The sequence below is a fragment of the Aquarana catesbeiana genome, linkage group LG05, assembly GCF_042186555.1.
Source record: "Aquarana catesbeiana isolate 2022-GZ linkage group LG05, ASM4218655v1, whole genome shotgun sequence".
Taxonomy (NCBI): Eukaryota; Metazoa; Chordata; class Amphibia; order Anura; family Ranidae; genus Aquarana; species Aquarana catesbeiana.
Genome location: NC_133328.1, coordinates 535,024,872 through 535,052,232, shown reverse-complemented (window position 1 = coordinate 535,052,232; position 27,361 = coordinate 535,024,872). Strand labels below are relative to the sequence as shown.

The 27,361-nt window shown below is 43.3% G+C and overlaps 1 protein-coding gene across 1 annotated transcript in view; it reads left to right on the top strand.

The window, feature by feature from the left end:
- NCOA2 (nuclear receptor coactivator 2) overlaps positions 1-26,859 on the top strand; it is a gene marked incomplete in the record, with an annotated part of 371,591 nt that extends 344,732 nt beyond the window's left edge. The window contains 3 exon segments of the mRNA XM_073631781.1: positions 3,839-4,037; positions 7,158-7,247; positions 19,030-26,859. Of these exon segments, the coding sequence (XP_073487882.1) occupies positions 3,839-4,037; positions 7,158-7,247; positions 19,030-19,041 (301 nt within the window).
- Positions 26,860-27,361: the final 502 nt, after the last annotated feature.

The following is a 27,361-nucleotide window of genomic DNA, read 5'->3' as shown; positions in this document are numbered from 1 at the left end:
TGCAGAACTCACACTTGCGACCAGGCCCTGGCGTTCTGCCACTGTGGGGGGGGGGCTGGGCCCCATCCCCAGCAAAATCCGGTTTAAACACACAGTCCTAATTCCCAGGGCCAAGTACCGGGGAGCTCTGGCACTGAACTCCGATTCCTTGCTTAACGGGGCATGCCAGCGTGGGCACTTTGGACACCTGCCCCGCATCTCTTGCAGGGTGCCCGATGTCCCACACACATCAATGACCCCCTCTGTGGCAGCCGGCATGTCTCCCCGCCGACTGCCTGCACACTGCACACCTTGCTGAAGCCGGTTCCTCCCTCTAGGCTCCAATGTTCTCCTGTACATACACAGACAGGAGGAGCCGGTTAGAAGGATTATAGAACAGGAAGAGTTGCTCTGCTGAGGTCTGTGTTTTTTGCTTTATTCAGAGGAGGGGGACAATAGTAACTGGGAGGGGTAATACGAAAATATACCTGGAGGAGTGATAAGTGGGTGGTAAGAGGATATGTGCTGGGCGGTGCTTTGGGAGAAGAGAGGAAAGGGTGCTGGGGGGAGTAGGATTTGACATCACACCTTGTAGCGCAAGTCCTGTCCCCTCCCAAACCACCCCCCATCACGTAGCCTCTTACCCCTGCTGCAGGGGATGTGTCAGGATGGAGAGCGGGCAAGGGGCTAGTAAATGTGTCATTTACTGGCCCTTTCCTTGTCTTAATGATTAGAGTCAGTGATCTGTACCGATTCATTTACCGATGTTCATTTATACCTGAGGCATAATAAACTGTTTACTATGCTTCCAATGAACAGGAAGCCTCTGTACAGAGCTATTCCTGTCCATTCATTCTGTGCAGCTGATGCTGCTGAGATGGAGACTGAGGGCCGTGCCCTCATTCTCCCTTTCTTTGTTTCAAAGGTAAAACTTCAGAGGTCTGTTTAGACCCCTGGTATCACACCAAAGACCCCCCAACGGGGCTTCTAAAAAATGTTTTAAAAATAATAAAAAATAAAATTGTAAAAAAAAAAAAAAAAATGGTCAAAACTAATAAACAAAATCACAAAAATAAAAATCTGACACCAATGGTGGAACTACCAGGTTCACAAAGTTGCACTTGCAATCAGGCCCTGGTGTTTTGCCATCATGGGGGGGCCCAGGTGGGGTTCAGGGGGGCCCTGAAGGTTCTAGTTGCACGACTGCAAAAAAGTGTCTTAAGGTGGATCAAATCTTTAACAGTTCAGCAGAAACCGGCCAAGATTTGATCCATCTATGGGCAGGCTGGTTTTACTGAAGTTGCTTCATCGATCGACATCTGTACAACCAGCCTGTTGGATTTTTTTCATGCTATAGCCACCAGCAGTGATCATTGTGGTCTATTGGCAGGGAAGGCTCCCTACCGGCAGAACATAATTGCATAATTCCCCCATCGACATTGTCCTGTTGACGAGGAACTCTATGGACTGCTTTAGTAGTAATCCTCTATTTATTTTTCAGTGGGGTCATGGTCTATATGGAATTTGTGGGGTTCTCTTAGCGCTCTACCTTCCTCCCATGGCTTCCATCTGAGCTTGTCCAGTGGATGAGTGTTTGTAAGGTGGAAGGGAAATTGCACTGTAAATTTCTTAATGGGCTTGGGCAGTACTCTGTAAAGCTGGCCATAGATGGATAACATTCGTACAAAAATTCTCTGAACTTTTGTAAGTAATTTGAAATGTTTTGTTTGCTTTTAACATTTGATTTTGGAATGAATGGACTTCACTAAACCAAACCACATACAGCCGTGGCCAAAAGTTTTGAGAATGACACAAATATTAATTTTCAGTCTGTTGCTTCAGTGTTTTTAGATGTCACTATGGTATACTGAAGTACAATTACAAGCATTTCTTAAGTGTCAAAGGCTGTTATTGACAATTACATTAAGTTTATGCAGATTTAATATTTGCAGTGTTGACCCTTCTTTTTCAAGACCTCTGCAATTCACCCTGGCATGCTGTCAATCAACTTCTGGGCCACATCCTGACTGATGGCAGTCCATTCTTGCATAATCAATGCTTAAAGTTTATCAGAATTTGGGGGGGGGGGGGTTCACCCGCCTCTTGAGGCTTGACCACAAGTTCTGGTCATGGGATTAAGGTCTGGGGAGTTTCCTGGCCATGGACTCAAAATTGTGATGTTTTGTTCCCCAAGCCACTTGGTTATCACTTTTGCCTTATGACAAAGTGCTTCATCATGCTGGAAAAGGCTTGTTCGTCACCAAACTGTTCTTGGAGGTTGGGAGAAGTTGTTCTTGGAGGATGTTTTTGTACCATTCGTTATTCATGGCTGTGTTCTTATACAAAATTGAGAGTGAGAAGCAACCCCACACATGAATGGTCTCAGGATGCTTTACTGTTGGCATGACACAGGACTGATGGTAGAGCTCACCTTTTCTTCTCTGGACAAGGCAAACAATTGGAAAGGGGATTCATCAGAGAAAATTACTTTACCCCAATCCTTGTACCTTTTGCAAAATTTAAGTCTGTCCCTGATGTCTTTCCTGGAGAGAAGTGGCTTCTTTCCTGCCCGTCTTAACACCAGGCCTTCCTCCGAAAGTCTTCGCCTCACTTTGCGTGCAGATGTACTCACACCTGCCTGCTGTCATTCCTGAGCACGCTTTGCACTGGTGGTGCTGCGATCCTGCAGCTGAATCAACTGTAGGAAACGGTCCTGGCGCTTGATGGACTTACTTGGGCGCCCTGAAGTCTTCTTCAAGAATGCAGTTGGAATATTTTCTATGGGATTAAGTGAATTTTCATGGCATTGAGGGACTTTGCAATCCATTGCAATTCACCTGATTACTCTTCATAACATTCTGGAGTATATGCAAATTGCCATCATAAAAACCGAGGCAGCAGACTTTGTGAACATTAATATTTGTGTCATTCGGAAAACTTTTGGCCACAGCTGTACACTGTTAGAAATTAATTTGAAAAAAGTTCCATGCTTCTAATTTTGTCATCGCTGTGGTCTAAAAGGAATGTTGTTTGGACCCACTAATGTTTAGAAATATGAACAAACTTTATTAGAACAGTCTTTTCCTAAGATTTTTGTGTTTGAAATGATACCCATCTATGGCCAGCAGAATTTGGTACTGCAGATTTTCTTCTCATTATGTAAATGAGTTAAAGTGAAACTTAATACAGATTTGTTTCTTGATCATGTGGCTTTGGTCTTATGTTGGGATTTTGTTTGACTGATATTTACCCTCAACTGCTGTTAAAGTAACAGTTTGTGAGAGGATGTCCAAAATGTAATGGTTGACATCAAAATAGGAGACCTCTGCAAATCCTGTATTGGGGACACCTGTTGCAGGTATGGCTGCCAATGATGGGGTTTCCTTTCACGTCATCTCATGTGTCCGGAGCAGGAAGTGAGGGCAACTCTCCCCAGTTGGGGTTTCAGAGAGAAATAAAACCTGACACAGGTTATATTATAAATATCGGTGAGTCAGAGTTGTAGCTATTCTGTTATGTTCCTTGATGTGGAATGTGCACAAATGTTACTCCGATTATCAGTAAAATGTACTGTATACAGAAGTGTCCTCCATAACATCAATATGTGAGCATCAAACCTCTTCTAGTCAATAAAAAAGCCATATCGGCGTTTTCCTTGGTGAACAGATGGATACCGTTAGAATCTCTCTGAACAGGGCCCCGTGAGCCCTGAGCCTTGGTAGCGGTTGCTGCCTCTGTGACACATACAGATGTATGGGCTCTGAACTTCTATGTTAACCAGGTGATCAGTTCAGAATTGTAATAACTATTTTAACAGTTATTCAAATGCTTGATCAAACAAAACCATCTTGTTTTTCAGCATGTTTTCACAGCAATCACCTCCACACTTTGCGCAGCAAGCTGGCACTGGCATGTTCAACAACAACATGAACATCAATGTGTCTATGGCACCGAATACGAGTAATATGAACACCATGAACCAGATGACTGGGCAGATCAACATGACCTCAGTGACCTCCGTGCCTACATCAGGACTGTCCTCTATGGGTCCAGAGCAGGTGAACACCTACCCCTTTCTCATGTTGTCTTGTTGTATCTAATAGATATTTTTAGGGTGGTCTAATGTTGGTATGGACACAGTAGTGTAATGGAAACAACATAACATGGGTTTAAGATGTAAGGCTTTCCTTTTCTCTGTAAGATGACAGGCACTATGATTGTTCTAAAAACACCCATTAAGCCTACTCTTTAAAAATTGGAATCATACCTCCCCTAAACTTTGTCTACTTTTGCAGGCAAATTTGAGAAAGCCCGTCCTATATGTTTATGTTCCCATTCACACAGCATACTATAATAACTTAAAAAAATGTATATATTTCTTAGCTTTGAGTTTTTTCTAAGGAAGTGGTGTCATGGCAAATTCTAAGAATTTTTGGAAGTCTTTGTCCTCATACAGAGTAAACTATACCTCCATTTACATACCATGCAGAAGGGCAGTTTCTACATTTTTAACCCTTTGTTAGGACATGAGCAAATCTAGTTTACAGCGGCTAATAAAGAACAGGGACAACAATACAGATAGGATTAATTATGTCAAACATTACTCCACAGCCCACTCATAAACATTAAAAAGCAGGGAGAGAATGTAAGGATTTTTAGGCAAGTAAAGCCGGGTACACACTTAAAGTGGAGGTCCGCCGAAAAAAAAAAATATTAAAAGCTAGCAGCTACAAATACTGCAGCTGCTGACTTTTAATATATGGACACTTACCTGTCCAGGGAGCCCGCGATGTCGGTAGCCGAAGCCGATCCGTCCGTCGGTTCTCGGCTGCTGCCGCCGCCATCCTCGGTAAGGGAATAAGGAAGTGAAGCCGTGCGGCTTCACTTCCTGGTTCCCTACTGCGCATGCGCGAGTCGCTCTGCACATCCTCTCTGGTCCCTGCTGTGTTCTGGGACCTGTGTGTCTCCCAGAATACAGCAAGTGAAGGACAGTGTAGGCGTTGGAAGTGGCGTAGGTTACCGCAAGCGCCGCGGTGATCTATGCCAGGAAGTGGGAGCAAATACCTGTATTAGACTGTATTAGTATCTGCTCCCTCCTCCCCCCTGAAAGGTGCCAAATGTGACACTGGAGGGGGGGAGGAATCCAAAAAGTGGAACTCCACTTTAAGAGGAGCCGCTGCACTAACCCTTAAATAGAGTACAGGGTACTCCCCTACTGAGCTATTGTGTTATGACAGGGGGGCAGCCCTCCCGCCAGAACCAACCAGTCAGCGGTCTTAGCCGTTGGCTGATAGTGCTGATCAGGTGCCAATCGGCAGACCTTTTTCGGTCATGCCGCTTCGACAGACGCCAGCTTCTGATGGATTGGCTGCCGGTTTCCATTGAACCGGCCAATGCTGCCTGATATTTGGTCTGATAAAAAGGTAACCAGCAATTTTAAATATTTAGGGTATGCTATGTGAATGGGGACATGTGACAGATTTAAAGTATGGTAAGTCTTTCAGTTTGGCTGCAAAAGTGGAAATACACTTAAAGCGGAACTAAAGTGTTGGCATGGTGGATGGGATTTTGCAGATTATGCCACATTTACTGGTCAAAACACCTTCTAGAGTGATGTAATGTATGCAATCTCCTTTGTCGCTCCTTTGCCGTCAATCAATCTTATGTGGATCTTCCTGCATGTTTGGCTAGCCCAGAATGACTTGACTACTGCGCATTCACTTGGGAATCCAGGCGCCCATGTCATGCGGAGATTGCACCCTGACCTGCAAGTGCAAGGCTCAGTGTACAAGCCGAAGAAAATTGCTGACATGCAGAAAAGTAATTTTTATTGCAAGAGGCTCTGTTCGGTCTCCTGATCTCTCCAGCGGCAGCTTCTGTGTAAAGGAGAGATCACCAACCACGGCTGCAAATGCCCAGACGATGACGTCACTCTTATGCTGCGTACACACAGTTGGATTTTCCAATGGGAAATGTGGGATGTGAGCTTGTTGTCGGAAAGTCCGACCGTGTGTATGCTCCATCGAACATTTGCTGTCGGACTTTTCGCCAACAAATGTTTGCTAGCAGGTTTCTGAAATTTTCCACCAACAAAACTTTGTTGTCGGAAAAAAGTCCAGTCGTGTGTACGCAGTTCCGTCGCACAAAAGTTCACGCATGCTCGGAATCAAGCAGAAGGAGCTGCACTGGCTATTGAACTTCCTTTTTCTCGGCTCGTCGTACGTCTTGTACGTCACCGCATTCCCACATTCATAATTGTTGGCCAACATTTGTGTGACCGTGTGTATGCAAGACAAGTTTGAGCCAACAACCTTAGAACAAAAATCCACGGTTCTGTTGGCGGAAAGTCCGATCATGTGTACGGGGCATTAGGCTTACAATGGGATATCCGTTGTCGGCTGTTCCTTCTCTACATTGAAGCCGTCGCTGACAGATGTTCATGGGACCAGACTGGAGCTATTTCAGAATAGGTAAGTATACACATGCTGTTCTTTACAGGGTTAGGTAGAATGAGCTTAGATTGGGGGTGGGAGTAGGTTTAGCCTTTTGTGAGATTTTGACTGAACTTCCATTTTAATTTCCCCTTTAGTGAATAAGGTAAAGCTGTTCTGATTTCAGTCATCCAATATCTACTCCTTTAGTAAATCAATCCCAATTTAATCAATCCATCATCTTACTGTAGACTTTCTGGAAAAAGCTAGTTTGATTGGTTGCTTTAGATTGCTGCTATTCACTTAGTCTTTTCCATTTGTATTGTATAAATGTGCATAAATAAATGTGTGTTCAATTTATAAAAACAAAGCAGGCCTGTGGTAGGCAGCTTACATGTGGTCAGACTTCAGCTTTGTATGTGTACCTTTTATGAAGGGAAAATGGCTTTTCCAGCTGCCAGGACTGTAAAGGTCAGAGCCCATCAACTTCCTTTCTCACCATTTGCAGTGTCAGTTGGGCAGGCAGTGAACCTCAGAGGAAATGAGGCTAGGATCTGTGCCACTAGTCTTTACTAGCCCTGCTACTTTGGTGTAGTAAACTCAATCACTCTCTATTGGTGGGGTGATTGAATACACTTGGGTGGTTGCAGCAGTTCTATTAATAGACACGTTCGTATTTATTTATATATTTAGCAGCACATGAATTTATTACTACAGGTGCAGTAAAACTGTGTTTTGGCTTTCCAGGTTAACGACCAGACTCTGCGAGGAGGCGGTCTATTTCCAAACCAACTACCTGGGATGGATATGATTAAACAGGAAGGAGATGCATCACGGGTAAGGACCGTTGACTTTCCAGTGTACTACTGTTCCTATTAAAGGGCTGCATCTGGATAGTTCTATACAGACCACCTACTGGGATTTTTGCTGGACAAAGCCAACTGTCATACTGGATTACTGTAGGCACCTCTGCTTGTCACCTACCACTATTTCTATTTGCCTTCAGCAACCCCTTTCACGCATAAGACTTCAACATCCATTTCCAAGGGGCCGTTTACACTAGAATGTGGTGTTGGAAACGTTTTCCAGCACTGCATTTAACTGCCCTCACCCTTTAACTCTCTGCCCTTGCGATCTGCAGCTGGTGTCAGTGCAGAGTGCACAACACCCCAAATGCAGGTCGCAAACACAGTGTATTTGCCCGCACCAGGTTGCAAGGTACAAAATTACTATCCATTCTTATTGCAGTACGGTTCCTAAAGTAGTGCATGCACTACTTTTGGTGCGGTGGCAAATTTAGCCTGTTCAAAATTTATAGGCTGAAATCGCACTGCACATAACTGCATTTGAATCCCACGGGAACATGCAGTGTGTTCCTTTGCAATTCATGTGGAGTTCCTAGTTAAGATGGGCCCTAAATCAGCCATGTGTGTACTTTTCCACCTTCTCTCTGTCCTCCTTACATGATACTCGCAGACCTTCATTACCTTACGCCAATTACTTGCACCTTCAGCTCCACTTTCCTATACATTCTTCTCATTTCTCCTTGTCTTGCAGACCTACTTTCTTAAGTTTTCTATAGTTCTATGTCATGTAGACTCACCCCTCTATTTCTTCCTCCTTTAGCTTTGTGTCTCAGTTCTGTTTCTCTCCTCCTACCACCACTGGAAAAATCCCAGCATTACAGCTGTCACTGTGCAGGAGTGGAAATCTCCCTTCACTTTGCAAATAATTTTTTGGCGATCTGTCTGACAGAAACTGAAGTGAGACCTCCACAATGATGACGGACAGCAATAAAATTCTAAGTTCCATAAGAAGTTGTTTAGATCACTCAAGATGAGTGATCACAGGCTCCAGTGCAGAATCCCTTGGTGGTGGTTGGGCTCAGCAGTGCACTTTGGGTTGCAACAACTTTTGTTATTTATTAAACAGAAGGGAACCTTTGACATATTTCATCACAAAATAGGTCACAGATGACTACTGCTACTGTTAACCTCTTGGCACCGGCTGCACACAAATATGCGGCCTCTTGGCGCGCCAGCCTTGACGCCGAGCAGCCATATATTCGCACGCAATATCGCAAAAACAGCTGTGCCAAGAGTGTGCGCCTTACATGCTTCCAGCACAGTTACCGGTGACTAATGAAAAGCTCCCGATCACTGTTTGCAATCAGGAGCTTTTTGGTTCTCTCCTGATCACCCCCACCCATAAAAGTGGAATTACCCTTTAGGCTTGGTTCACATATATGTGCGGGAAATGCAGCGAATCCTGAGCAATTCCCACACCACTGCGAATCACAGCGGGTGTCAATGTTAAGGGCACCCAAAACGGTTCCGCAGAGCGATTAAAAGAACACCCATGCGATCCGATTCCAGTGCGGGGGAAAAGGGGTCGTACACCTTTTTTTGTGCGAATGTTGCGTGATTTAAGACATACAAATGAATGGCTCAAATTGCACCGCACAGACATTGCATGTGACTTGAATAGGAATTCCTATCCGAATCGCATGCAGTGAACCCAGCCTTAATGCTTTGCCGTATGTTGCTTGTGTTGCAGTGATCTGTCAAAGCCTTCAAAAGTGTTTTCCTATGCTGGCCGTCAGGTTCCATTATGAAAGCAGCTGTTTATTTGCTCTCAATAAATCCTGTTTATGGGGTAACTTTCAGGGACAGTTTTACTGATGGTTTGGTAATGTAGGTTTCTCCCGGTGACAATGAATGTTTGATTCATGTCTCCTCTGCTTGTTTACATATAACATTAACTAGAAAATTGGCTTTGCTTTTCTTTCCCTCATTTAATTGCATTCTACTTACTGCAATAGTTCCATGAATAATTAAATGTGTTGCAGTTATGTGCCTGTCTATGGTAAGAATAATGGTGCCAAGATGACTTCACACAAACTTTAATCTTGAGCTCATAGCACTTAACAATCTGTGTATAGCTTTGCAGCATCACATACAACACACATATTATTGGAGTCCATTTTACAGGCGCGCACTTGAGTCCTTATTAAAGATTAACGCTTGAAATCCTCTTTAGTCATAGAGCATAGGACACTCCTTTTTATAGGAAACTTATACTGGTTTTGCATATAACAGTACATTCAAGTTAAAGCCCAACTCCAGGAAACTAAGAAATGATCCTCTAATTTTGAGCTGCAGTCACACTGCAGGATTGCCTGTTAAGTTTAGGAAAGTGAAAAGCGCTTTGGACTGGTCTAGCAGAGTAGAGAATCAGGTAAGTACATCTACTGTAATAAGTCACCTAAACGTACAGTTAACTCTTGCAAGTTTGCTAAGGCTGAGCTTTAATGCTTCAAAATGAAAGTACATAGGCAGCAAAATAGAAAATATTGCTTGAAAAATTTAGTGTTTTCATTGTGAGCCAGTGATCCCACTGAAGACTTCTTTCTAAAATCTTCTTCCCGAGACAGCATATGATATCTAGGCACCTCCTTCAAGAGTAACAGGAAACATATCACCAAATACACTTTAAAAATAAGTTTTTGTTTGTCCTCCGTCCGGAGGAGATTGGTCATTTGGAACCTAGGTGAGAGTGGCCTCAATTTCTCTGGCTTTCCTTTTTTCCACCCACCTCTTTACCCACCTGGTTCCCCAGGAAGCAGCTGATATATGGGTGCTCTGCTAGATTGCCCTCCACGGTGAAGGCCAAGCTGGAATCGGCACACTGCCTTGACGGGGACCAGTATTGCAGGTTACCAGTCTAGGTGCACGCACTGTAGGGCACTTTGTAGTGGGGACTCACATGATGGCTGTGTTGGTGTGTGGCCTGGCTGTGTGCTTGTTTAACCACTTCAGCCCTGGAAGGATTTACCCCCTTAATGACCAGGTCATTTTTTGTGATACGTCACTGAGTTACTTTAACTGAAAGTTGCACAGGCATGCGACGCCATACCCAAATAAAATTTCAAGGGGCATGAATACCTTTTGAAGGCCCTGTATGCCTTATGAGATGTGGGCACAGTCCTTTCTGATTTATGTTGCTTTAAGTTTAGCAGAGGGATTTCCTTTTACAGTGCATTTGGTGAATATGTTTCCTTTTCCTGTTGGAGGAGGTGCCTATATCTCATATGCTGTCCTGGAAGGAAAATAGTTACAGGTAAGTCTAGCTCCGGTTTTTAATGTTTGGCAGATTTGCCTCACTGTCTCCCTTTGCTAAAAAAAAAGCAAACAAAAAAAAACACCTATTTACAGAAGGCAATAGCTCAAGCTGCAATTCACACATGCACAACCATGTCAGCAAATGCAGTGCATCCCAACCCAATCTTGGCAGAGAAGTGGTGCATGTATGGGGGTATCTGGCAGCGTTTTTGTCTTCTCTTTAAGATTTTTCCATATGACTGCTAACTCCAAAAAAAGAATTTGTACTTTAAAGTGGAAGTCCAGCCTATTCCTAAAAAAGCATATACCTACTCCCATCCCCCTTCTAAACCCTATTCTACCCTTTGAAAGAAAGATGTGTATACTTATTTCCTGAGAGCGATCTGGTCCAGTCACATGATCTCCCCAGCAGCCGCCTTCAGTGAAGAGGAGAGATCACCGACAACAGCTCCAGGGCCAATTTGATTTCTTTTTTCTAATTGCAACTCAAACCTGTCACCACTGTATTGATTGTGTAACATTGTACTTAAAGCTACTAGTCATAGAGAGTTTATGAGAATCGTAACTTTTTATTTGTCCTCATTTAAATAATTAATGAGGACAAATCTTTTTTTAAAGGGACAGTTTAATTCTCTTGTTCCCACCCCCATATTTACTTCATGAGGTTTTCACTTTCATTTATAATACTCATCTGTGCCAGAACTAAAATGAAATTAATAATTTATCAGCACCACCATTAGCCCTTGTTTAGTTAAAACTTTAATTTTGGATAATAAAACATCGCTTCAGTTGACCCTCTGTTTAAAAGGCAACCTCCTCAGCATTGGGTTATACTGTCCTTCATAAATGTATGTTTACAACTCTGTTTGGCAGACCAGTAATATAAGCAAATGATCTTGAGAGAAAAGGTGATTAAAAAAAGTTTTCCAAACTCTGCACATAAAGCTATACATCTTTTTTGGGGTTTTTTTCAGTCTACTCCATCCACACAAATGGGACATTGTATTCTGGCAGATGCACCCATCAGAATACATTGATCGATTGACCAATGTTTTCTAGCATGTTTCTATAACAGAAGTTGATCAAACAATCAACTTTTCTCAAGAAGGGGAGGCCACACACTGATCGGAGTCCAGTCAGGTCTATGCTGAACCGGCTAAATTTTAATTGTTGAATGTCTAGACTTCATTCTTGTTCATTACTGTCTGACGGTGCCCCATTGGTATTCAATCGCTGAATGTGACTGGACAGGAGAGACTCTTTGTATGGACACTTTAAAGTAGAACTATAGGCAAAACTTTTTTTTTTTTTTTTCCATTCATTTTGGGTAGGGGAGGGTTATAACCCCTGTAAGGTTAATTTGTTTATCTTACATCACAGGACACAGAGCCATAGTAGTAACTATATGGGTTATATATGCCACCTGTACGGTGATTGGACCCTGGCACACCCAAGACAGGAAGTTTACGCCCTATATAACCCCTCCCCTTACCGGGAGTACCTCTGTTTTTTCGCCAGTGTCTAAGGTGTTGGTGACGAGTGAAGCTGTGCTGAGCTCCGCTGGAGTAATCCTTGCTGGGGCAAGCCATGCAGCGGGATCCATTGAAAGTGTCTTTTCAGGCCGAATTGAATGGTACCCGGGCCACCTGTCGGAAGAAACCAGGTTTTGCCTGTAACGCTTCTCTTTTTGGAGAGCTGGACCCCAAGATCTAGTGCTTTGGTTTTTTCAGCCATATTTCCTGGCGGTGTACTATTCGATCCAAGGGTGTGGTACCCCTGATAAAAAGGGGCCCCGGTCCTTGAAGTTTTTTTAACAGAGCCCGTCGTGATGGGTAAAGATTGGGTATGTTGGTTTACCACAGTACCCTGCGGCGGATAAGGTAAGTGGAGATTCCTAAAGAATTTTTAAGTTCTTATGGGTTTTCTCCTTTAAAAGTAAACGTTGTCATGCCTAAAAGTCACCACCGGGCTGTCAAGAGCACATACCTGTTCCATGCTTGTCAGATCTTGTCTTTGTGTCTGCAGAAGCTGCAGGCTTCTTCCAGTCCCGAGCCTCTGGTAAGATGTTGGGGGGGGTTCTTCTGAAATTACATCCCCCACCAGGGCTCCCCTCTCCAGGAAGCAGAGGGAGCCAGGAACGGTCGGCAGCATGCTGCTCCGCTTCTTACAACGTTGTCAGCAGCAGTTCTTTGCCTCTCCAGCCTCCCCTCAGATTCGGCTTTCCTTCCCCCCCCCCACATGCTGATCCAGTCGATCAGAGGCTGCTTGCGCAGGAAAACAAACTCTTTTTAAAAAAGGAGTAGGGGGTGTGGCAGACGGGGGCATTGCCTAGTGCTGCGTCAGCGTCCACAGGACTGTGTAGGCTATAAATGCAGTGTTTGCAGGCTGCATTTGCCTAAGGGAGGGACACAGAGCAGATGGGGGCATGTTAGTGTGGTGACACAGGCATTCCCCAGGCACGTTTACTTTGCATGAGGCTGAGCGTTAATAGCAGCGGCAGTTGCTGGACTATATGCTCCGTAGTGGGTGCATTTTTTTTTTCTGTCAGTACCTCTGTGTTTGTGTTTGGCACTATGGTTGGCAGGAGGGGATGTGCAAACACCCCAAAAAAGAACCCAAAGGTGTTACCCTCGGGCTCTGGGGACCCTGATCTTGCTTCTGTAGCACCATCCTCCCCTGAGGGAAATGGGGAGACTGGTCAGAGTGAGCCATCAGGTTTGGCAAGTGTTGACACAGTTTCCAACATTTCAGCCCCTGTCTATATTACTGAGGATGTTTTCTCCTCAGCTATGATGGGGTTGGAAGAAAGTTTAACAGCTTTTATCGCATCTTCCCAGAATGGGAGCGCGTTAGGCCCCCTTCTGCCACCCAGGACCCTCAAACAGAGGAACAGTGGGAGGGAGAAGATGAATCCCCCTCAGGGGATCATGAAGAGGCTGATGACTCCTCTTCCGAGGGGTCAAGTGTGGATGAACCTGCTTCAGCTTCACAGTCTGAGAAGTTGCTGGTGCAATCTTTTACTGAAATGGTCCGCTCCACATTTTAGCTACCCTTAACTGAGTCGGCTGAAAAGCCCACTTCTTGTTTGGGTTCACTAAAGCACCCTCAAGCCTTGCGGGCCTTTCCGGTCCATTCATTGCTGGAACAACTTATGTATTCTGAGTGGGATCACCCAGATAAGCATTTTTTTTCCTCCTTAAAAAGTTTTCAACGCTTTATCCTATGGAGGAGAAATTTACAAAAAAAATGGGGTATTCCAGCAATTGACGCTGCTATATCCTCTGTGAATAAGAATTTGACTTGTCCGGTTGACAATGCTCAAATGCTTAGGGATCCAACCAATAAGAAGTTGGATTCCTGTTAAAAAAACATTTTTTCTTTGGCGGGTTCAGTGGCTCAACCTGCAGTGGCGGTAATTGGGGTATGTCAATCCTTGAGGGACCAGTTGAGACAGGTGCTCAAGGTTATCCCTGATCAGCAGGCCCAGGATTTAGCCGAGTTGCCAGGGGCTTTGTGTTTTGCAGTTGAAGCAATGAGAGATTCTATTCTGCTGACCTCTTGCCTTACGCTTGGGTTGGTGCATATGTGTAGAATCCTATGGTTGAAAAATTGGTCAGCCGAAGCGGCATGCAAAAAACTCCTGGCTGGTTTTCCTTTTCGTGGTGAAAGGCTGTTTGGGGATGATTTGGACAAATATATCCAAAAAATATCAAGTGGAAAGAGTACCCTTTTGCCAGTTAAGAAAAGGAGTAAGTAAACGTCCCTCATTTAAACGGGCTCCTTCTCCAGGGCCAGGGGCATCAGCTTCCAGGCAGTCTCGACGGCCTCTGTCGTCAGGTTTAAGAGGTAAAACTTGGGGTCAACCTCAGGGACAAAAGAAGTCCTGAGGAAACCTACAAGACAGAATACTAAAGCCTCTTTATGAAGGGGCACCCCCGCTCACTCGAGTGGGGGGAAGGCTTCTGCAGTTCTCAAGGGTCTGGCAGGAAGAGTTTCAAGACAGATTGGTGGTCTCCACAATAGCTCTAGGTTACAAACTAGAGTTCCGAGAGTTTCCGTCTCGTCGTTTCCTCGGGTCAAGCATCCCCAAAGATCCAGAGAGAAAGAAGCCTTTCTTTCAAGTGTTAGACGGACTTTTGTCTTAAAAAGTGATCATGGTGGTCCCCATGGAAGAGCAGGGGTTGGGGTTTTACTCAAACCAAGCTAAGGGCTCAAGGTATAACAATTGTAGCATACCTAGACGACCTGCTCTTGATAGACCGGTCGGTAGCCCACTTAGACCAAAGCATGGTCACCACAGTCAACTACCTGGAATACCTAGGTTGGATCCTCAATCTAGAGAAATCTTCTTTAAAACCAGTAAGAAGACTAGAGTATTTGGGTCTGATCATAGATACAGCCCAGAAAAGGGTGTTTTTAACCCAGGCAAAAATCTGTTCCATAAAAGAGCTGGTTCAGATGGTCAGGGCGAAGAAGAATCCTTCTATTCGCCTTTGCATGAGGTTATTGGGAAAGATGTGGCTTAATTCGAAGCGGTTCCCTATGCTCAGTTTCATTCGAGACTGCTGCAAAACAGTATCCTGTCTGCTTGGAACAAGAAGGTCCAAGCGCTAGATTTTCCAATATGTCTGTTGCCAATAGCGTGCCAGAGCCTCAGTTGGGGGAGGATATCCAAGAATCTGCAGAAGGGGAAATCCTTCATGCCGGTTACCTGGAAGGTGGTAACAGATGCCAGCCTTTCAGGTTGGGGAGCGGTCCTGGAAGAAGCGGCTGTCCAAGGAAAATGGTCCAGGGCCGAAAGGACCTTGCCCATCAACATTCTAGAGATTCGGGCAGCACGTTTAGCCCTAAAAGCCTGGACGTTTAGGTTGCGCAATTGTCCAGTCAGGATTCAATCCAACAATGCCACAGCAGTGGCTTATATCAATCACCAAGGGGGCACCAAAAGTCATGCAGCCCAGGGAGGGGTAAACTATATCCTAGACTGGGCAGAAGAGCATGTGCCATCCATATCGGCAATCTTCATTCCAGAGATAGAGAATTGGCAGGCGGACTACTTGAGTCGCCAACAGTTGTTCCCGGGGGAATTGTCCCTTCACCCCGACATCTTCCTGGTCATATGCCAAAGATGGGGGGGTCCCGGATGTGCATCTGTTTGCATCCAGGTTCAAAAACAAAGTCAACAACTTTGTGTCAAAAACAAGGGATCGCTCGCGTGCGGAACAGATGCCTTAGTGACCCCGTGGGATCGGTTCTCACTGATTTATGCATTTCCTCCTGATGCTACCTCGTCTTCTTCGCAGGATCAAGCAGGAAAAGAAGTCAGTGGTTCTTGTGGCCCTGAAGATCCTGGTATGCAGAGATTGTAAGGATGGCAGTAGGGGACCCATGGACCCTACCACCACGTCCAGACCTGCTATCGCAGGGACCAGTATTCCATTCTACCTTACAAGCACTAAATTTAATGGTTTGGCTATTGAAACCCACATTCTGAAGAATCGTGGGCTTTCCGGTCAGTGATTTCTGCCTTGGTTAATGCAAGGAAGCCAGCTTCCAGAGTAATTTTTTATAGAGTCTGGAGGGCATATGTTTCCTGGTGTGAAGCCAGGAGTTGGCGTCCTAGAAAATATGTTATAGGTAGAATTATTGCCTTTCTGCAAATGGGATTAGAGATAAAGCTGGCCTTGAGTACCATGAAAGGTCAGGTCCCAGCCTTATCGGTATTGTTCCAACGACCACTTGCTTCGCATTCTCTGGTCCGTAATTTCATATAGGGGGTCACCCTTGAAATCTTGGGACCTGAATCTAGTTTTGTCGGCTTTACAAAAACAGCATTTTGAGCCGATACGGCATACACCCTTGATCCTTTTGACAAGGACGTGTTTCTGGTTGCCATATCTTCTGCAAGAAGGGTATCAGAGTTGCCTGCTCTTTCTTTCAAAGAGCCATATTTAATTATTCACAAGCTTAAGGTGGTATTGCACCCTCATCCTAACTTTCTACCGAAGGTAGTGTCAGGTTTTCATCTAAACCAGGAAATTGTTCTGCCGTCATTTTTTCCAGAAACCTGTTCCACGAAAGAGCAGTCGCTACATTCTCTTGATGTAGTGAGAGCAGTCAAAGTCTACTTGAAAGCGACTGCTCAGATTCGGAAAACGGATGTTTTGTTTGTGTTGCCTGAAGGTCCCAGAAAAGGACGGGCAGCATCGAAATCCAATATCTCTAAGTGGATTTGGCCAGTGATTGTTCAGGCTTATGGTTTAAAAGGGAAAATTCCACCTTTTCAAATCAAACCGCACTTTACCAGGGCTGTTAGTGCTTCGTGGGCACCTCATCATCAAGCCTCCATGGCTCACATCTGCAAGGCCGCAACTTGGTCTTCAGTCCATATATTCACAAGATTCTATCAGGTGGATGTAAAAAGACAGGAGGATATCGCCTTTGGGTGCAGTGTGCTGTAGGCAGCAGTATAGGTCCTCAGGTCTGATGACACCATACTTTTGTTTGTGTCTCCCTCCCCTCAGATAGCATTGCTCTGGGAAATCCCATATAGTTACTACTATGACTTGGAGTACATCAGGGGACACAGAGGTCCCTCCCCTCTTTCTGGTATACACGTGTATTGCTTTGCTACAAAAACTGAGGTACTCCCGGTAAGGGGAGGGGTTATATGGAGTAAACTTCCTGTCTAGGGTGTGCCAGTGTCCATCACCTAAAGGTGGCCTATATAACCCATATAGTTACTACTATGGCTCTGTGTCCCATGATGTACTTCAAAGAAAAGCATTTTACAGGTAAGCTGTTATAAAAATCCTATTTTCTGCCCTCTTTGTCCGATTGGGAAGATTTACCTTCATTTCCTGTCCCATAGACCAATGTTTCTCAACTCCAGTCCTCAAGTACCCCCAACAGGTCATGTTTTCATACTTTCCTACCCCCAACGGGTCATGTTTTCAGGCTTTCCTACCCCCAACAGGTCATGTTTTCAGGCTGTCCATTATTTTGCACAGGGGATTTGATCAGTTTCACTGCCTTAATAATTACCACAGCCGTTTCATCTGAAGGAAATCCTGAAAACCTGACCTGTTGGAGGTACTTGAGGACTGGAGTTGAGAAACATTGCCATAAACAGATCAGGAAGTGAGAGCAAATCCCTGCAAATTAAGGGAATTGCTTGGGGGACCCCCAGATCACCAGAACTAGTGTCCCTAGGGTACAGACGGCAATCCAAACTGACAAGTGTTCTAATTTTTCTCCACTCTGTCCAAAACTGGAAAAAAAAAAGTTTTGCCTTTTTAGGCACAACCACTGTGCAGCACTGCTCTGCAAGAATCACAGCCTGTATATTGTATGGCTTGTGTTGCCTGTTTTTTTACATATACAATAAATGAGGCAAGATTTTGAATACAATAACACATTGATGAGATTACGTTATTGAATCTTATGTTCGCATTACATCAAAAACATATACTAAAAGTATAAGAACACAATTGGTTTTCTTTTTTTAAGGCAAACCTAATACTAATACCTATACGGTTCTAAGGCAGAAAATTAAAAATGCAGGATAACAACTGCTTCTAAAGGCACTGGATGGATGTAATTATATACAATCTACTTATTAATTTTTTTTCTTCTGTCGGGTAATTTTTAAAAGGATAACCTTTTAGACTATGGTACAGGTTACACCAGGGTGTAATGTGGTTACAGGCAGACCCCCAAAAGCACCGACCCCCTGCAGAGGTGTACCATTCATTCACAGATCTGTGTGCTACAAGTTTTGTCTACCACCATAGCAGACGGACTTGAAGTTCTCAATGGAACACAAGTGCGGTGATTACCAGACTCGCAGTTCACTAACACTTCCTGCAGTGTCTGCAGGAGCCTGTTTGTGGAGTTTGCAATGCTTGGCAAGTTCTTTTGCAAAATGTACATCTTTTTTGCTAAAAAGGTAGGTTCATTTATTATTCTTTTTGCAAAAGGTGGACTCTGCTGCTGGATTCCATAGCAGTTGCACGATCTGTCCTAATTGTACTTGGGTGTATATGCATTTTATTTTCAGGTAATCGCTATCTGCAGATGTCTTTCTTGACCAAGATATTGTAATTGATCAAAGGATGCTCTCCTTAACTTCTATATTATCTGAGCACTTTGCTATATTCAGACCAACCATATATGTCAGATTTCGTGATCTTTGTGGAAATTTTGGACTGCCTGGGTGCACATGTATTTTTATAAGGTGATTTGATAAGAAATATCAGTCAAAATAGTTGTCACTGGAACAGGAGATGAGGGAAAACCTCTTCTGAAGATAGCTGTCATCAATTTACTATATGGGGCTTTCTCTTTCCTTTATGTTATCTGTTTAGAACAAAAAGGGACGTAGATGGCAGTGTGAACAGAGGTTCTCCATTCTTTTCAAAACACAAAAGAATTGTTGCTGGAGTTTCACATTATTTAGCATATTTTGTATTCATGAAAAAAAAAATTTTGTTTTGCAGAAATACTGCTGACCCAGAAGACGCTGAGGGTGTTTTTGTGTTTTCCACTTACCAGCTGGAACCTCTCTGTGGACGTGTTTATAGACTGGTGCCAGAAGCCAGCTTAGCAGCCCCCTGTCAAGGTGACCTCCTCTGCCTCTAGGTTGAAAAGCTGAAACTGTGTTGTCCGTCGTGCAGCCCCTCCCACAGGCAGTGCGGAACCAGAATATAGACAGGCGGCCGGTCTGTTCACTGCATTCACCTTAGTGCAACTTAGATACCTTCTGTGGAGTCATTATGGACAGGCGAATTTCTTTGGACTTTCTCAAATGAATGTATTTAATTGTATGTATTTAAGGAAAACTGCGCTTTCTTTTTATTGTTTTTTCCCTCCTCCCCGATTTCACTTTGTTTTCTCAAGTTTTTGACACTGGTCTCTAACCTCATTTTTCTTGGGCGATTAGCCTCAGAGATACTTTTGCTACCACATGAAGGCTTTTTTTTTTCTTGTTTTCCAAAACATGTATTTTATTTTTAGAGTGGGAAGTTATAAATTTAGGGCTGAAAGCCAGCTTAATACTAAATTGCATCACAGCACAGCGTGTCACAATTAATGGCACTGTGGATTAACTTACTGCAGATTTACGGAAATTGGGTGGAACATAGAATACATTTTAAGTAGGCAGTAGATTTAAACCACCCCCACCCCAAGTCTGGTCAGTCATAGTGTTTAAGGCTCTCTAACTATATATATATATATATATATATATATATATATATATATATATAGTGAGAGAGTTTGATTTGTGAAGCAGCAGCCTTTTGCTGCCTCCTTAATGGCTTTGCAGTGTGTTTTATTATTACCTATAGCTGAATATGAGCCTTTTAAATGTAAATTTTTGGGTGCGTATCATTTTTCACTTATTGCTAGTCCACCTTATTTTAATTTTAATTTTTAATTTTTATTTTATGAATGAATAAGCAGGTCACATATAGTCACTGGCCACAATGCCACCCCTACTAAGCGTAAAAGTGTGAAGCCATGGAGGGGTCCAGAAGAGGTCTGGTAATAGAGCAAGCTCTCTTTTCGTATGTTTGCAATTCTGTTGTCATTATTATGAACTATTTACTTGGACAGATTCTTGATTTAGATCCAACTTTACAAACTCTTCAGGTTTAATTTTGCTTTGACAGGGTGGATTTTTTATGGTACATTTAAAATGGCTTCTGTGTAAACAAGCAATAATTTAAGTTGAAAGAGGTTTTATCTGTAATCTTTTTGTTTTGTATAAAACATAAAAAAACAAAGCGTTGTCAATTTAACTTAAAGGTACTTCAGTATTAAATAGGTGATTTCTTGACTGTGGCCGCTAAGTGTCATTAGTTGTCACAATGCCTTTGATAGATCTAGTTTGTAGGCTTTACTCTGTATATAGATATCCCCTGTGCCCTGCTTAGAACTGTGTTTTCTGCAGTGTGCCAGTGTTGAACACACCAAGAATTTTTGTATTGTTTCTTAATTCTCGAGCATTGGAATGAACGTTGTCCTTTTTACAAGTACCCTGCTCCTTTTGGCTTTACAGACAGCTGTTTTTCAGGGCTGCTTCTACTGGGGAGTATAATGCATCTACCAAAACTGGGGTTTGGAAAATTCTGCTGTTCCAGAGAAACTAGTCACATTCTGTTATAGTTATAAAACATTTGGGGAGATCCACTTTTTATAGGCTGTTAAGGGACAATGCCCCTCCTCTTTGGCCATTGATTTTCATCAATCCCGCCTTGTTTGTAGGCTGGTAATGTTAACATCCTAAAAGGGAAGAGAATTCGGGGTTTATCAGAAGTAAGGTTGTCTCTTCTGCAAAAAAGAAACAAAAAACTACTATTTCTGAATCTGGTGATAAATGTCATAGCTGAAAGGCTTTTGTAATGTTTGTAATCGATTCCCATCCAAATGGAGGTTGTTGGGTTTATTCAGTAAGGCAAGGGGCAAATATGCAAAGTGCAGTATCATCTAGCAGCCAATCACCGTTCATCTTTCACTGGTCTGACTACAGTAAGCTGGTTACTGCACTTTGTAGTTCTTGGTGCTATTTGCATTGCTTTTTCAGGCCTGTTAGTTTATACAATTCAAATGTTGTCCAGCATCATGAAAAATGTAATAGATAACATTATGTACATCAGACAAGGTATGCCTCATGTGCAGAGAGGTTCTGCACTCACGTAAGCAAGTCAGCCAGTCATACAGTCATACAGAGTGACATTTTAATTCTGAATAAGGGTAGATTTAGTCATGTGTCTAAATCCCCCTTTCCTCTGAGGCCTGATCTGTGTTTGGATCGTACTTGAAAGGCTATTGACAGGTGGTAAAGAACCAGTGTGTCACCTCCTCACCACCTGTTTTAACCTCATAGAAGAAAACAGTAGAACCTGAAGAACCCATATCTGGCAAAACATGTTGACCTCGACCTTGGTGACTGGAAAAGCAGAAATATATACCCATACTTCATATCTGCCTATTGATGTATCAGCGTTATATATATATATTTACAGTCACTTAGGTGCATACTTGGGACTTTTGCATCCCTTGGAATAAAAAGTCCTACTTTTTTTGGGTATGGGTGGTTTCTTCCACCACATACGGTTTTCTTCTATAGTAAATACGGATGTGGCAATTAGAAGCCTATATACTGTTTTAACCCCATTTTTATGACAAAAGCACCACAATAGGGTGCATTGCACACAGTGGCGGGGCATTTGTGGTGCTTCTCCATATGCTTGAATGAGTAGCATTCGGCAGGCTTACTGATCTATACATGTCAGGTAAACTTTGGCATGAAGCATCACAACCACATCATGTAAACACCCCTGTCCTCTGCCTATTGCTTAAGGGGCAGCAGTGGGCAGACAGCAAAAACATGGCTTAACCATGCATTTTTTTCCGCCCCAACTGCACATGTAAATGAAGCCTAAGGGGTGCCATCTTCAAGCCCAATTTGAGCTTGTAGGGTTCATGAAACGGACGTCTGAGAGCGGACATGGACACATTCTTTTACTTTGGGCCAGCTGCAATTTTCACTTGTCTGTGCAGAGGGGGAGATGGGTATGGATTCTCTGGTTTGCAGCAAGCTTAGGGAGGAAGTCTGTCCAGTGGGCTCTAGGCATCTTCATGGGTCTTTACAAGGAAGAACCTCCTCAGGTTAAAAGTACAGGGGCTGTCATTGCTCAGGGCTGTAAACCTCATCAGTGCTCCTCTACAATAAACCAGAACAAGCAATGGAAGTGTCAGAAAGGTTGACATGTATATGCTTCTTCCTACTCAGACTTAAAGTGATTGTAAAGTCTCAAGGATTTTCAACTTAATGCATTCAATGCATTAAGATGAAAAACCTTATTTGCTGCAGCTGCCCAGAAACCCCCCCCCCTTTTTCTTACCTGAGCCCGATCCGTTCCAGCAATGAGCTCCAGCCGCTGTCTCTCTCCTCATTGGACAGATTGATAGCAGCAGGAGCCATTGGTTCCCGATGCTGTCAATCAAATCCAGTGACGTGGGGGGTGGGGCTGAGTCCCGCTGTCTATGTCAATGGACCCAGCAGCAGGACTCGGGAGTGAGCATGCACGGGTGCCCCCAGGGAAAGCGGCTTTCCGTGGGGGCACCCAGTGAAGGGGGGGAGCCAGCTGCTCTGTGCAAAACCCTTGCACAGAGCAGGTAAGTATAACATGTTTGTTTTTTAAAAAAAAAAAACCTTTACAAACACTTTAAAAAGTAAGAGGAGGATGACAGCCCTGGATTTTGCACTTTAAAATGTTGTTCAATAATGGAGGGCAGCTCTCATTTCTTTCAAACTGAACTATTTATTTAACAGCTTTATATGAGGGCTTCTTTTTGTAAGGTGTTTTGGAGTATCACTTCCTTGATGAGAGTTGGGCATTTAGCATTTGGTTTACTAAAACTGAAGCGTGCAAAATCTGGTGCACCTCTGCATAGAAACCAATCAGATTCCACTTTTTTTTTTTTTTTTTTGTCAAAGCTTAATTGAACAAGTTGAAGTTACGCAGATTGGCTATAATGCAGAGCTGCACCAGATTTGCATTCTCCAGTTTTAGTAAATCAACCTCACAGCCACATGCTTGGCTGCTGTGAATACAGCAGACCTGAGACCTGGGCATTGCACTACCATGATGTGATCTCGGCTGAACTGAATAAAGCATTTCAGTTTGTTGGATGTTGGTAACATCCCTAAGGGTACTTTAAATAATGGGCAAGGACAATTTTCCTTCTGATTACAAAATGGCGGCATACATTAATGCAAGCCTGAGGAAGTGTTTTGTATGTTGAAAACCTGCTAGTGAAGCATAGTAGTCATTTGTGCACTTCCAAACAACATGGACATGCTTAACTGGGGAACTTCTCTTCACACTTTCTTGCAAATGTTGAACTCCGTTCTTGGTATATTTTGTGGCCATCATAGTACAGACATTCTGCTCTTCAGTGGACTGCTGCAAAATCTTGCCCGGTGTTTAGGAAATGTGGTTCCAATAAATCTTCCAGCTAGTAAAGGCAAGGGGTTAATTTACTAAAGGCAGCCATAGACGGTTCAAATCTAATGAGTCCGAGCCAGAGCTCTCCAATCAGCAGGGGGTATGTGCCTTGCTGACTGCAGACCTATAGCTCTGACTGAAGCCAGCCAAAGACTGTTCGAAACTTGGCCTTTTCAGCAGGAACCAGCCAAGATTCTAACCACATACGGGCAGGCTGTTAGCCTGCCAGGTTTTACATGCGAATATTGCTAGCAGCTGTTGTAACCGCTAGCAATAATCACTGTCTTCTCCGGGCAGGGATGGCTTTCTCTTCCTAAACACAAGGGCATTATAGGATGCTTACTAGGGCTGTTCCATAAAGTGAATGTTACTTTGCCTGCTGTGGGGTTAACTTTAATTGCCAAGCTGTGTAGTAGGCATACTCAGATTCCAGCTTCTAAATTGCTGGTCTTTCCCCACCACTCGATCTGCCTCTGAAGAGCCCTGCAAGTCTTTTATATAAGAGTTGTTTCTAAGGCCAGCCATACACAGTGACAATTTCTTTCCTACAACCACGGGCTGCAGGAAACAGAATTGCAAGATTCTCCAGTCACCACAGTCAGTGCTAGCAGGGTAATTGGCCATTGTCTTCTGCCGGCAGGAGGGCGGGGGAAGCCATCCCTGGCGGGAGAAGATCATGATTAAATCAGTAGTAAAGCCTGCTTGTTGATTTTTACCTACAGGTAAACCTAAAATAAGGCTTACCTGTACCCGGAAGAAAGACGGGAAGGTGTCAGCGGTGACAGCACTCTGCTGGAAGACTTTGTTCCAAGATCAGTATCTCATAATGTGCTAGTATGCGATGCATTTTTGTGTTTTTGTTTTTTAAACAGCCGAGGTTTACTACTGCTTTAACACTTGCGGATATGGCAGCCGCTTGTAAAAATCAGAAGTGAATCCGGCAGGCTGGTTGTACCAAAGTTGAACAATCAACTTGGTACATTCAGCCTGCCCATCAACAGTTCAAATCTCCCAGTTGGGATTCGAACCGTGTATGGCCGGTCTAAAGCTTGCACAGTGCAAAGCGGCCTACATTAGACCCATTTGACAGTAGCAATTGTGCATGGTTATTGGCCACTCAGGCATAGAGTGTCGAACTTTACGAAAGGGAAACCTATTACCCCATACCTGACAGGTGTGTGTGTGTTGTTTTTTTTTTTTTTCTTAACTGTGGCTCCATTGGCAGGGAAATGCTGGCAGGGAAAATGCTGGCAAAGAGCAGAGCAGCCTATGGTGCCTTCTACACAGCATGGCAGTTGGGTAAATAAATCTGTATATGGGTCAGTTCCTATCAGAGAGAAATGTTTTACATCATGTCTTTTCCCCAGCCTCCGAATACAATTTATACTTAAAGGCTGTTCATACACATTATAATTTGTGTGATGTGTGCTTGTTTTGAAATTAGTTAAATGTTTGAGGTTGCATTTATCTTATTGACCTTTATCTAGTGATAGCTTTTCCCATTTCCCTTGAACCCTACTTCTGATTAACACAAAGGAAGCACATTATAAAATATACTTAAAGGTGTTTGAAGCCTTAAAGTCTTAATGTTGGTTTTCTTTTTAAAGCAGCCACAGCCTGTGTAAAAAAAAAAAAAAAAAAAAGCCTGTCTCCTGCCAGCAACTGTGGATTGGGATCTATGCTCTCTGTGGGGAAGCTGTGGAGAGGTCCAGCACAACTTCTTAAGCTGGCCATACATGAATTGAAGTTCAGCAGGAACCAGCTGAGATTTGATCCATGTATGGGCAGGCTGATTGTAAACCCCCTTACCTACCCCCACCAGCAGAACACCGTAGCGTTGCAGGAGGTAATCCCTCCACAAACAATCAAATTACCGATGGGTTGCTGTAGTCAGAGCTAAAACTGCAGTCAACAAAGCACATACTCCCTGCTGATTGGAGAGCTCTGACTCAGCTGGTGGTATGTCGGATTTCTGCAGGAAAACCACTTCTTCCCCACAGAGAGCAAGGATCCCGCTCTGAAGCTGCTGGCAGGCTTTTCAGTATAGGCTGTGGCTGCTTTAGAACAAAAACTGAGACTTTTAACACTCTGTTTTGTTGCACCTGGAATCTATAAAGCTAATTTAAACCAAAAGGTTTAATTGGACCTTAAACACCAACAACAATCTGGTGATTACTGGCTAAAAACAATTCCTGTATTCAGGATGGCTGGCTTGTCCCATGGCATTGCTTTCCCTCCTTTCAGTCCCTGTAACAGCCGTACCCCTGCTGTTTTTTCCATTTCCATCATACTCATGGGTTCATATTTTATTTAATGAGTGACATGACATGTTGAAATGGTGGCAAGCTCCACTCTACAGATCCCAAAGATACAATCAGTTTTAAAACTCATCAAAAGCCATTAACTGTGTGAATAGATTTTTGTAGTGTTTGTAACAGATTGCTGCTTAAATAAAAACAGCAGTGTCTGCAGAAGATTTAGTGTAACTGGCTATAATGAGCACCCTGTCAGCACCGAGACACTCCGATCACATTGCTAAATTCCAAACCAGTCACTGTTCTGGTGGGGCTTGATCGGTGCTGGCAAAGTGTCAAGTAGTCGTTTTCAGTGTGTTTTCTCTTCTCTCCCCAGTTCCTTTGGAGACTAAAATCTTCTAGGTTTCTTACTACAGGTGAAAATTAAAGCTATGTGCAAGAACCTCAAAATGCTAATAAAACTAGCATAATGCCTTAGATCTGTTTTTACGTCTTGTATATTCCTACGTATCTGTTTGTTGTATAATATTTGTATAGTGTATTGTGTACATTTTGGATAAGCGGCTCCCTCTCACGCCATTGTTTCATTGGAAGATGTGGACCTCTATCCAGAACCATTTTAACCCTCCCTCCTTGTTTTCCCATTGGTTGTGAATTTTATTTGTACAGTTGAACTCCTCTACAGAGAATAGTGTGTGTGAGTGCGTGCATTTACATTGAATAAAATTATACAAGGGTAAAAAAAAAAAATAAAGCAATATATAAAATATGGTTCTTCAGGAGAAAGCGTACAGTATTGCAGGTCTTGACTTATTCCCCACCTCCATAATAGAGTTTCCTGGTAAAAGCTCCTTGTCTCACCTGCATTGATGTCTGTATTTCTATAGTGCGAGCAGTTTATGCAAAGGTAGATCTATTTAGAAAGATTTTAAATACACTTATGCAAGTTAATATTGCTTTGCTGATGCTTATTTGCTTATTTGATGTCAAATAATGCTCATGTAAATAAAGAATTGTTATTGCATCAATTAATAAATTTTAATGCCTTTTGGTTTTATGCAGTCTGTGTTGTCTTTTTGAATAATGCAGAACACATGGCAGGTTGTTATATAAGGCACAAAGTACAAACAGCAACTGCCCCAAACTATAACTGGCCTTAACATCAAGGAGCACAGGGAAGGGTGACAAGGAAAATTCAAAACTTATCAGCCAAGTAAAAAAAAGAAAAAAGGCTCAAAAGAACCCCCACAAAAGCCATAAAGTCTATATGGTAAAGGAGGTACCAATTGAAAGTCCACGATAGTAATGGCTGCTGCACTTCTTCTCAAGATTTTGGATCTCCTTTATACACCGTAAAAACAAAAGGAAACGAACATCTAAGTGCCGGTTCACACTGGGGCGGCTTCAAAGTCGCTCGACTCTGAAGCCACCCTGCACAATCCGGCTTACAAACATCTTCTATAATAGAAGTCCATGCAAGCCGCTCCGAAGTCACCCCCAAGTAGTACAGGAACCTTTTTCTAAAGCCTGGTACACACGATCAGATTGTTGGCCAACAA